This window comes from Arachis hypogaea, chromosome 14, assembly GCF_003086295.3.
Source record: "Arachis hypogaea cultivar Tifrunner chromosome 14, arahy.Tifrunner.gnm2.J5K5, whole genome shotgun sequence".
NCBI classification, from domain to species: domain Eukaryota; kingdom Viridiplantae; phylum Streptophyta; class Magnoliopsida; order Fabales; family Fabaceae; genus Arachis; species Arachis hypogaea.
The window spans coordinates 94,622,026-94,634,411 of NC_092049.1; the positions used below are offsets into that span (position 1 = coordinate 94,622,026).

The 12,386-nt window shown below is 30.7% G+C and overlaps 1 protein-coding gene and 1 long non-coding RNA gene across 3 annotated transcripts; both read left to right on the forward strand.

Annotated features, from left to right (window-relative positions):
- Positions 1-4,169: 4,169 nt before the first annotated feature.
- Positions 4,170-7,566, forward strand: LOC112743521 (NADPH-dependent aldo-keto reductase, chloroplastic-like). Of its 2 annotated transcripts, none has more exons than XM_025792759.2 (8): positions 4,170-4,361; positions 4,439-4,598; positions 4,702-4,752; positions 5,535-5,611; positions 6,215-6,302; positions 6,404-6,679; positions 6,794-7,039; positions 7,152-7,566. In XM_025792759.2, the coding sequence occupies exons 2-8, from the start codon at positions 4,467-4,469 to the stop codon at positions 7,236-7,238; spliced, it is 957 nt and encodes a 318-aa protein (XP_025648544.1). In that variant the 5' UTR covers positions 4,170-4,361; positions 4,439-4,466; the 3' UTR covers positions 7,239-7,566. The 2 variants fall into 2 exon arrangements, with proteins under 2 accessions (XP_025648544.1, XP_072070406.1); XM_072214305.1 differs by having other exon boundaries at positions 4,224-4,361; positions 4,445-4,598.
- Positions 7,567-8,461: 895 nt separating this feature from the next.
- On the forward strand, positions 8,462-9,499 carry LOC140178306 (uncharacterized). The gene is made up of 2 exons (XR_011870997.1): positions 8,462-8,779; positions 8,891-9,499. It is a non-coding gene; the product is annotated as an uncharacterized lncRNA (long non-coding RNA).
- Positions 9,500-12,386: the final 2,887 nt, after the last annotated feature.

Sequence of the window (12,386 nt, forward strand, 5' to 3'; positions counted from 1 at the left end):
CCAAAAAGATACAATCTCATAACCAACGATAAAGATAGTTCCCTGTAATTCCTTGAGAGAGGACCCGAGCTCTAGATACTTCGGTTAATTTTATTGGGTTTGCTTAAGTGACAAACAATTTAAATATTGACCGAGGACAATTTGTTGGTTTAGAACTATACTTGCAACACGAGATTTTTGTGAAAATCTTTACCGACATTTTTCCTCCGTCAGGTAGTTCTAGTAGAACTCGTTCGCATGGTGGCTGGGTGAAGAACGCACACCGTGACAGAGGTGGGAAGGTTCCACATTGGTGTGGTTGTGGGTTGCGTCCTATTCTTCAGTGGTCTAGGACGGATTCTAATCCAGAGAGACCATTTTATGGATGCCCTAACTATAATGTGAGTTGGTTGAATTGTTACAACTTGATTATGTGTCTTATTTCTCAAATTCTTATTGGTTTTGTAGTTGTTCTTCCTCTCAATTTTTTTTTTTGGATTTTTCTTGTTGTAGACTGCCGATAAGAGATGGTGTGGCTTTTTTAAATGGGCAGATGTTGAAGAAGAAGAAATCATAGTTGGCAGAAATGAAATTTCAATTAGTGAAGACCATTGAAAAATATCTCTGGGATGAAAAATTAGTGTAGTTGATGCTAAAATTAGAATCTTAAAAATGTGGAATATTATGTTGTCTGTGTTTGTCATTATTTTTGGATTTGTGATTATAGCTTATGGATTATGTGGGATAAAATATATGTAAATGTGAGATCAGTTATGTGAATGAAACATTGTTATGTGTTTGATGATAAAATAGAAATGGGGTTTTATGTTCTCTTGGGTAATGATGTATCCTGTGAAAGTTGTTTAAAACTAAGATTATATGAAAGAGGAGGTATAAAATTTGACAAAATAAGTCATTAAAAACAAAAGATAGTCATTCATTTAGTAACTCATAGTCATTAATCATCATCAATATTACAGCATTAGCAATAACAGTATCTGTAACATATCATAATGCCCTACATAACACAATTTTAAAATATCCTAAGCCAAACAAATTATCCTACATAACAGAGTATCAAAATATCAAAAAAGTATAGTTTGATCAAATACTCTCTACAAAATATGTCCTACACAACTTCTAGTCAACATTACAAATCGTTTTCCATCTTGTTGTTGGTGGTTTGAAGTCCGAGGTAGGGACGAATTTCATAAACTTTACCAAGCGTGCATCTGTCCCAGAACTTGTTCCTTGCATTGGGTCCATCTAAAAAGTTATTTTCCTCTTATTTGCAGCTTGTCAGGCCTTGTCACCTGTTGTGGAGGTGGAGGTGGAGGTGGGTCTGATAGAGGGACCTAGTGAAATTGTTAACAGAATTAGTGACCAATACAACCCAATAAAACCAATCAATATATAATCAAATAGAGTGAATCAATTGGATCTAACCAACATTTAATTGTGTATTATAAACCAATACAAACCAATCAACAGTAAATTCTCATTCAGCCCAATCAACTCATAAGTGTGATCATTGTCGTAAACCAAACTGCCATTTGGTTTGGTGACAAAACTACCTCCATGATGATACACAATCGTTATACCATCATCTATCTACAAATAAGATTAAAAAAAGACACAATGGTTAAAAACAACACTAACTTCAATATATTGAAAATAGTAATTTAGATTACAGACATTTCAATTGGGGCCTAGTTTCAATATATTAAATAAGGAGTAATTACCCAAATCAGTCCCCAAGGATTTTAGAATCGGACATTTTAGTCCCCAAGAAAAATTAATACACAGATCAATCCTTAAGATTTTACTCCGGCAGACAAATCAGTCCCTAGTTCATTTTTCGGCAGAGTAATTACATAGATCAGTCCCTAAAGATTTTAAAAACAGACATTTTAGTCCCCAAGAAAAACTAATGTACAAATCAATCCCCAAGAAAAACAAAGAGAAACGTTGGGGATTGATTTGTACATTAATTTTTCTTGGGGACTAAAATGTCCATTTTTAAAATCTTTGGGGACTGATCTGGGTAATTACTTTGCCGGAAAATGAATTGGGGACTAATTTGTCTGTCGGAGTAAAATCTTGGGAATTAATTTGTATATTAATTTTTCTTAGGGACTAAAATGTTCTATTTTAAAATTTTTGGAACTGATTTGGGTAATTACTCTTAAATAAGTTAATCAATCAAAATGCTCTCACAATCATTAAAAAAAAAGAAGTATTAAAAAGTTTGAATTCTAAAGTAGAGTATTTTATTATGTATCAAACAAGTAATTTATATTGCAAAGTGAAAAGAGTACATTCATTATGCAATCCTTTGACATCCAACATTGAGGTAGAGACACTATAACTATGTATAGGTCAATAGGTACATTCATTATGCACCACTATGTGTCTGCTACCCTATAGAATGGACCTTTCATGCTACTTACTTGGATTTCTTAAATTGTTATATGTATATATCTGTCCTTTCCTTCTTTCCACTAACTGATTTTATATTTTTGCACCATGCTTTCTCAAGTTCCATGCTTGCATTGACGGAGACTCTGGACTAGAGTGGTTTTATATTTTTGCACCATGCTTTCTCAAGTTCTATGCTTGCATTGATGGAGACTCTGGACTAGAGTGAAAAATAATATCAAATTTAATATGCAAAGTATTGGGATGCAATCAATCTTTAGAAGAATTTATACTCCCAATTTTATTATTTTTTTTTTTCTAATGTCAAACTCTCCGTATGAGAGATTTGAAAGTGAAATTTTTTTGGGTTATGAAGAATCAATAACTATTTAAATAGAATTAAAAGATTCAATTGACCACAGCTAAAAACATACAAAGAAAAATAAACCCTAGCATGTAAGAATCCTACCATCACCAACAACCATAATCAACCAATATCTCTCAAAGATTCACCGATGAAGTAGAGCGAAAAAACGAAAAACAAACCTCAACTAACATTTTGCAAAAAACAGAGCATTGTATGTTGAGAGCAACGAAACCTGTTTTTGAAAAAATTGTGATTCCTAAGTACTTCGTCTTCACTATGGGGGGCGAAACCAGTGAAAAAACCTTCAAACCTCAATTATAACGACAATAATGATTCTTTTTTTACTAGACATATACGAGAGGAAGAGGAGGAAAAAGAAGGGTCAATTGGGGTTTCACTTTTGATGTGGTTAACGTTTGGATTTTTGTTTAACCCCCTCCCTCATGTCAGACAACGTCGTTTCTGAGTATTTCCTGCGCCAAGCGTTAAACGGCGTCATTTAGACAGTGCCAAGTTTCATTCAAAATTGTCAGGTCAGTTTTTCGGTGACGGAAAACGACTGAAGGGCCAAATTGAGACACGAATCAAAATTTCAGGGTACAATTTAAGTCAATTGAAAATTTAAGAGCTAAATTGCGTTGGGGTCAAATTTTAGAGACCATTTTGAGTATTAACTCAGTAATATGAGAACGTTTATTTAAAATAAGACTAGTATGTTTATTTAAATTTAAAAATTTTAAAATAATAAGAATATTTTTATTTATAATTTTTAATATAAAAATAATACGTGTACATTAATTTTTAATTTAAAATTACCGATTTTAAATGGTTAATTTTTTTAAATCTGAATAAACATAATTAATCATATACGTACTACGTTTATTGTTATCAAATTAAATTAAATTTGTAATTTACATTATATCTATTTAAGTTTTAAATTAAAAAAATAAAAATATACTAATATAATCCAAATTCTACGAAAATAAGAGCAAGTTGGCTACACCAATAGGCGAACTTGTTAGTTTTAATGAAGTTCGTTGCTACAGCAGGCGAGCTTCAACAAAATTGGCAAATTTGCTTATACATATCCCAATTAATTCATGTAATTAACAATTAAGAGAAATTTGTTTTCAAGCTGTTGTTCAAGCGAGATAACTTTAAAAGGAACTTCAGTAAAGCCTGAACAAGTAAACTTGTAACATTAATTCAATTATCCAAATATAGCTCTATGACAAAGTGGGCAAACTTGCTCCAACTTAAAATAATAAATTTTTAAAATAAAGATAAAAAAATTGTTTTGGAAAATATTTATTTTTTTTTAATTTATTTCAAAAAATTTTCCTAAGTTGGTGTGCGTTACTCGTGTTAATAACTACTTAACTAGGAATTCCCGTTGCCAAAAAGCGACTTGGGTGGAGATAACTTCTTCCCCGTCTTTTATGTTTTCATTCATTGCTCCGCATTTCTTGTTAGAGAGCAATGATCCATTTCTTATGCCTAAATCTTTGGTCCATTGCACAATAACACACCAACGTACACATTTACTTGCTTCAACAATTTAACACTTACACTTGATCATAATCATCATCATCATAAGGTATGCATTTTTATTGCATCTGATTCTTTAAGTTGGTTCGTAATTTTGTGATTTTAATTCTGATTCTCTCTCTTTAGGAGTAGTGTTTGTTGCAAATTTTTGGAAATGGATAAAAAAACAGCACACGGGCCTCTGTATTTTGATCTGAACACTGGAGGAAAGATACCGTCAGTTGGTCTTGGAACATGGAAAGCTCCTCCAGGTGAAATTGGTAATGCTGTAATTGCTGCAGTCAAGGTGCTTCTCTTTTGAATTTCTTTTGTGCATTTGCTTTGTGATTTTTGTGCCAATTTTGATTTTGTTCAATTGAAATGAAATTGTTGCAATGCTGTATGTGCAGGCTGGCTATAGGCATATAGATTGTGCTAGGGTGTATGATAACGAAAAAGAGGTAAAATTTTGGATCCTATTCCTGCAATTCTTTATTGTTAAGAGATAAATAAGTTTGTTATAACTTGAGTGTAAAATTTAATTTGATTTGATTTGTTTAACTTAGGATTAGGTTTAGTTTCAGTTATTAATCGGTTTAACCATGCTGTATGTACACAAAAAACCAACCACCAAATCATCCATATAGTATACATTTTGGAATATGAAATACACATTAAAAGTTGTATGAAATAACACATCTATATGTACACAAATCAATGGTGGCTACTTTTTTGTGTACACATAATATTTATCAGTTTACTAGGAACCAATTATTTTTTGAGTAATGCTATACATCCAAATCTTTTTATGAACCAAGTCCAACCAAGTTAAATAATAAAACTTGGAGTAATGCTACTTATAATTGATTTTTATTGATATTAGACCAACTTGGTTGGACTTGGTTAATAAAAACACTTAGATGTGTAGCATTATTCTTATTTTTTAAGGTACAATCAACCAATAAATAGTCGATGGGCAAAGGTTAAAGGTTTGAACTTTTTATTGCAGAGAGGGAAAGAGAGCTGTTGCTATTTTTTGGCGAAAAAAAGTTGATTTCTAATATTTTCTAATAATAAATTCTGGTATAACTCATACTTAAATTCAACTGTAACTTCATATATATCTAATATAAGGTGAGAATCAGTCTCAAATTCTTTGCTTTAATAAAATTCTTAGCAGGCGAAATTTCTTTTGCTTTTTGGTTAAGTTGATGCAAGGAATTTATATTTGAATTTGATGCAGGTAGGGGATGCACTGAAAAAGCTGTTTTCCAGTGGGGTAGTACAGCGTAGTGATTTGTTCATAACATCAAAGATATGGTTTGTGTTATGAACTAGTTCTTCTCTTCAATTGACCAAACTTTTTAGTCTTCAATTTGTTTTCCCTAGATCAACCCTTTGATGAAAGGACCCTTATGGATTTCATTCATTTATTTGATGTTGGATAAGGGGATTTATGTAGAAAACCTTGGAAGATATTATTAAAAGATATCTAAGCATAAATGAGTCAAACACAGATATGATCTGTGACATGATAGTGCTGTTTGATCATTTATTTGTTGTATTTGATATTGGATAAGGATCTCATTTACTATGAGTTTATGTATAAAGTGAGAGGGGGAAAATCCACTATCAGATCACAGAAATTGCTTAGCAGACGAAATTTTGCGAGGATTCTATAGCCCAAATTAAGTGGAAGGAATAAAATGGGATCAATAAGAATTTCTACCCATGATGATTTCTTGATTCAATAAGAATTTGCAAAATGTAGTCTGTTGTTAAAAGGGTGCATCATATTTCTATTGACTTTCTCACTTAAAAACAAATCCATTTTAGGGAGCCATTTTCCTTTGCTTTTAGTAATGAAATGAAAACCTGCAACTCACTTGGGATTTTATTTTATTGTGTTTTTATTCCATATAGGACTAGTGACTGTGCACCTGAAGATGTATCAAAGGCATTGACTAGGACTTTGGAGGATCTGCAGCTTGACTACATTGATCTATATCTTGTATGGTTCTTGATTTCGAACTTAGCCCTGGAACGCTGCTGAAACTAAAAGCTTCCTTTATGAAATGGGCTGATCTTGATCTTGAGAGTATTTTGTCACAGATGCATTGGCCGTTCAGGACAAAGCCAGGTTCACGAGGTTGGGCTCCCGAGATCATGGCTCCATTGTGTCTTCCAGAGACATGGAATGCAATGGAAGGTTTATATGCCTCTGGTCAGGCACGGGCAATTGGGGTGAGCAACTTTTCCACCAAGAAGCTTCAAGACATGCTCCAATACGCTAAGGTTCTACCAGCAGTTAACCAAGTCGAGTGCCACCCCGTGTGGCAACAACCTGCTCTTCACAATTTCTGCAAATCCACCGGTGTTCATCTCACAGTACTTTTCTTCCCATCTTGTAACTTTATTTGTATGTTTAAAGGGTCTATTCCCTGTGATTTTGCTAACAACAAAAACATAAAACATAAAACATAAAATGCTGTTTATATTCAGGCATATTCACCTTTAGGCTCTCCTGGGTCATGGATAAAGGGAGAAGTCTTGAAGGAACCAGTGTTGATTGATATTGCAAAACAACTTAACAAGACTCCGGCACAAGTAGCTCTTCGCTGGGGAATCCAAAGTGGTCACAGCGTTCTTCCGAAGAGTGTCAATGAATCTAGGATCAAGGAGAACCTTAGCTTATTTGATTGGTCCATCCCTCCCGAGCTCTTCTCAAAATTCTCAGAGATTCATCAGGTTTGAATTCCCCTGAAAGTTGAAAACATACGAACTAATCATTCCTGTGACATGTTTTCAAGAAGTTGTCTGTTTTACTACAATTTTCTCATTCCTTTTATGTGTGATGCAGCAACGGTTACTTCGCGGGGACACTGCGGTGCACGAAACCTGTAGTCCCTACAAAAGTCTTGAAGAGTTGTGGGATGGAGAAATATGAAGTGCAATTTCTTTCAAGAACTTATCAACTTTTTTTAAATTACAATTATAAACTATTTGCATGAGTTACAAAACTAATAAATACTTTTCAATTCAACAAATAATATTTACGATAAATGATACAATTTGTTGAAGGATATTGAGAGGGAGTGGGCAAGTGGTAGACGGTGATCGAGGGGTCACTTACACTCACAAGGAACTTCCAATCATAGCATGATTATATATAATCTAAAACAAAAGGATAGTTTTGAAGCTAAATATATATTGGCTATGTATTATTATTATTATTATTATTATTATTATTATTATTATTATTATTATTATTATTATTATTATATCATCTTCAATCCAGCAGCTTTTATCTGTTGTATTAAAATATACAGAAGTTGCTGTGATGCTAGCTAGCAGTGTACAACCTTATCACAATTTACTTCCACTTCTTCCCTTTCCTTTTTTTTTTCTTTGTATGAATGATATTGTTTAACTATGTTGATCTTTGATGAAGTATTACTAGTTACTAGAGACTGTGATACTATAATGGAATAACAAAGTTGACACCACACTAGTAATGTGAAGCAACAATTGCTTGTGAACTTGAATATGTTATTATTATTACTATTATTATGTTATGAACACATGATGCAACTTCTGTTATCACATTCAACAAATAGACAGGGGCCGGAGTGGGGTTTTGGTGACGGAAAAGCACGTTCGGTGATGCTTTTCAACTCTATAGCTTCAGTTTTCACCCATCGCACCGGAGGAAATTCCGGCTTATTTACATTGTGTTGGTCAAAATGTTTAATCGCATTAACTGTTTTCTTAGGCCACTTCTTATTCCCACAAATGTGTATTATACGGTTTGTTTTGCTTTTGCAGTGAATTAATTAATTAACCATGCACCACCAAATCTAACACATATTGGTCAAAATTCATGCCAAATGCTATGGTGTAACAAAATTTACACACACGTCTACATCAAGAAATGGTTAATACAAATGCTCTATCTCTTCACTTAGGGGTTTCAGAAGCTTAGACCAAGCTGTTATATGGTAAATCTAAGCATTATCTTCAGTAGCCTAATTTATTAGTTGAGTTAATAGTAAAAAATCGTCTTCCCAAAATATCTTGATCTCCCTTTTCATTCCTGAAAAAATAAATTAATTAAATTCGTTTCCAAATAATATTTTTTAGTCAAGTTCATCCCTATGATAGTTTCTTGACGCTGCTGTTAATCTGCAACGTGAAATGACAGTGTAGCATAGTAAACACTTCGTTTTGCACTCTTCATCTCCTGAACAAGCGTTCTCATTCGTTCTTCTTCTTGCACCTCTAACTGATAGAGAAGTCTCACTGCCGTTGCACAGTGGTCTCGTCACCTCCGCTGTCGTTAGTGGAAGCCATCCCTGCACGCGATTCTCGTTGCTCCATCGCTCTCTCAGTCGCCTTCTCCTTTTCTCACTCACGCATCGAAGAAGAAGGCTGAGCCAGGAGCATCACTCTCCTCCCCTGCTTCTCTGCTCTGCCGTGACGTCACTTCAGGTAGGCCTTCTCTTTTGTGATTTTTTTTCTGTTTCTGTTGTGCTCTAACTACAACTGAGATCATATATATAATAATTAATCTTAATAAGAAAATCAAGTTGGGAATTTCAGGGGAGAACGACATCCATTGCTATGGAGTTGATGGCTATGGAATTTTAGTAATGAGGAACAGAATCAGCAAGGGAGAAGATGGGTAATGAGTGAGGGTTTTGTGTTAGAAATGTAACTCCCGGTGATGAACAGGCGACCTTGCCACTGTCCAATCGGACTTTCAATGACGGAGAAGGGAAAAGACAAGTACCCTCAGCAGTGATTGTGTTCACTCTTAATGGCAGCTACAAGCACCGCTCATGGAAGGGATTAAGTTGTTTGTGGTAGAAGTGTACATGGTTATGTCCGTCCAAAGACCCGACCTGGACCCGAACATAGTAGGGGTTAGTTTGGTGTAATTTCATTGGGTTTAGGTCGGGTACGGTTAAGGGTGGCAATGGATAGGGTAGGATAGGGTTTGGAGCCAACCCTAATCCTACCCGTGGGTTGAGAGTATCTCAACTCTAACCCTACCCGCGGATACCCGACCCTACCTGCGGGTTACAACAAAAGATGCAACTTTATTATATAACTTGATGATAATTTAAAATAGAACTGATTTTGATGTAAAAAAATATTAAATTATCAATTAATGATCTTCTTTGAATGACTAAGGATCTTTTTCATTTAGTAAGAGGTCTTTGGTTCAACATCCACTTAAAACATATTTTTATATAAGTACAAGTGTATTAACCCGTGTCATACACGTGAATTAATAATTTGATTAATAAAAATATAACATGTTATGTATTATTTGTTTTTTCTTAAGCTAGTGTTAAATATATTAACTCTAAAATAGTTATTAATTAGTTTTAGTAATTTACTTTCTTCAATAAATCAAACATATATACTCAATGTGACCATAAATAACTTAATAATACTTAGATCCACCAACAAATTTTTATATGTTAGTTTTATTGTCAAGTAAGAACATATCAAAATTAGCTCAAAATAAATAATAAATTATTAGAGAATTCTAATGCACAAAATTCTCTAATAAACAATAAATAATTTAAATCTACTAAAAAACAACTCAACACTTTTCTTTGATGCTTGCAAAACATATACCTGGAATAATATTATATCAATGTTAGTATACAGTTTTACAATCATCGACCATATTTACTATACATGACTCTTTCTTAAAAGTTATTCTATACACGTGTGCAGTCGGAAGATAAATTAATGGACTTTATTTTATTTTTCTAAATTATTATAATTATGCATTGTTCATTAAATGCTAATTGTAATATTGTAATATAATTATAATAAAGATATTTTTCTAAAATAAATTTAGAAGAGAGAATGGTACTTTCATTTTGGTGGGAAAATAAATTCATGAGGAATTGACACCTCACTTTTATTAGTTGATAATGTATTAAATATTGATTTTATATAATTATAAATAAAAATATTTCTCTAAATTAGTATAATCATGCATTATTCGTTAAATGTTAATCGTAATATAATTATAATAAATATATTTTTCTAAAATAAATTTAGAAAAGAAAATAGTGATTTCATTTTAGAGAAAAAATGAATTCATAAGGAATTAACACCTCACTTTTATTAGTTGGAGAAAAAATCCAGTTTTAGTATATTTTGTCATTATTATACATTTTTCTCTAATCATATATCCACTGTTTTCTTTTCTTTGTTTCAGCATTTTGAACCTGGGTTTAACTTCTCATAGTTCTCACTTCTCAGTCATTCTATTAGATGTAGTTGATAACTATTGAAATTTTTTTATTAATATAGGAGAAAAATATATTATTATGTGATAGAATTAATATGAGTATATTTTATTATTAAATAAATAAAGTTAATATAAAATAAAATTATACATGAAAAAAAGCAAAGAAAATAAAATTAAAATAACAAAAGTGATAAAAAGATTATTTTTATAATTTTGTTTTGTCATTTTTATGTATAGAAAATTAGAAAATAGTAAATTTTTAACTAAATTAATTTATATTTGTTGTATTCAATTTAAATAAGTAATAAATTATCTTATTTTAATTTATTCCTTAAATTTATATATCATACAAATTAAATCAAATAATTAATATACATAATTTTAAATTGTGTGATACTTAAATATCTATTCAAATCAATTAGTTGATATAATTAATTCATCATAATGAATTGACTTTAATGAGTTAAACAAAATAAAGCAGAAGCATGCTACGTTGATTCTATCATTAAAGGTAAAAATTCGATTTTTATATAATAGAATAGATAGAATAGATAATATAATAGACGGCGAGAAAGAGAAAGATAAACATTTTAGATCCTAAGTTGTTTCATTTGGATCTTGCAATGTGGGTATCACATTATTTTACTTATTCTACCCTATGGACTCTTTTGTAACTTTATTTTCGTATCAATGGAATTTCACTACCTTTGAGTAAATTAAAATTCAAAATGAAACTGAAAAAAAAAAGTAAAGAGTATAAAATTATTGATTAAAAAACACTCTAAATAATAAAAATCCAAATTAATTTTAATATTAAATTCGTTAATACGATTTTAATTTTATATAATAGTTAACAAATAGATTAGTAAAAGCAAATGGAAGAATGGCTTTAATTAGTATTTGATAAAATATTCATTTAGAATAATTAAAAAATATAAAATTATGATATTATTAAAAATAATATATTTTTATGTTAAAAAAATTATATTTAAATAAAATATTTATAAAATATAAAATTTAGAGTAACATAGCTTCATGAACATTAATCATTAATCAATTATGAACTAACATAAAATTATAATATAATTTATTTATGAAAAAATAATTAATAATCAATATTAATAAATATAAAAATTATCCAAACACTTTGATTAAAAATATGAGTGGTTAATTATTATTCATTATTAATAATCTTTTGTTCATAACAAAAACTGAAAATATAATTATTCATATTTAGATTTTAGAAAAATAAACGTATAAGTAACAAATGATCTATTTTATCATGTATATTATAAATTAATGAATTAAACTAACTGATGTAATGAATTATAATTAATTAATTGGTATAAATTATAATAAATTATATGATATTTAAAAAAAATAAATTGAAGAAAAAAAGAAAAAGAAATAGAAGAATAGAAGACTATAATAAAATAAATTGAATGTAAGTTTTTTTTTTCTTTTTACAAATTTTATATCACATCTGCTTCAATAATAAGAAATAAAAATACATCAACTTAATATCTAAGAGAAAATGATGAGATAAAATCATAACACAATTCTAAAATAAAAGCTTAAATTAAACCATAATATCATTGCACAACACAAATTAAAAGTAATTTCGCACTACAATATACTACACAAACAGGTAAATGACTTAAGCTTAATTACGAATTTTTTTTATTTATGCAAACATGATAACACCATAGTCTATAAATGTTTAATGGATAACATATCATATATTGCTCTGAATGATGAGCACAGGAGTTGAAGAGTGTGTGCTGATTTGTGTCCATGATAGTTGCCTTCTTGTGATGATAC

What these genes read in the sequence shown, in the direction of transcription:
- LOC112743521 (XM_025792759.2), top strand. Translation starts at nt 4,467, where the DNA reads ATGGATAAAAAAACAGCACACGGGCCTCTGTATTTTGATCTGAACACT. An exon ending in ACTACATTGATCTATATCTT is followed by an intron (nt 6,303 to 6,403) that starts GTATGGTTCTTG and finishes ATTTTGTCACAG; the next exon opens with ATGCATTGGCCGTTCAGGAC. An exon ending in AATTCTCAGAGATTCATCAG is followed by an intron (nt 7,040 to 7,151) that starts GTTTGAATTCCC and finishes TGTGTGATGCAG; the next exon opens with CAACGGTTACTTCGCGGGGA.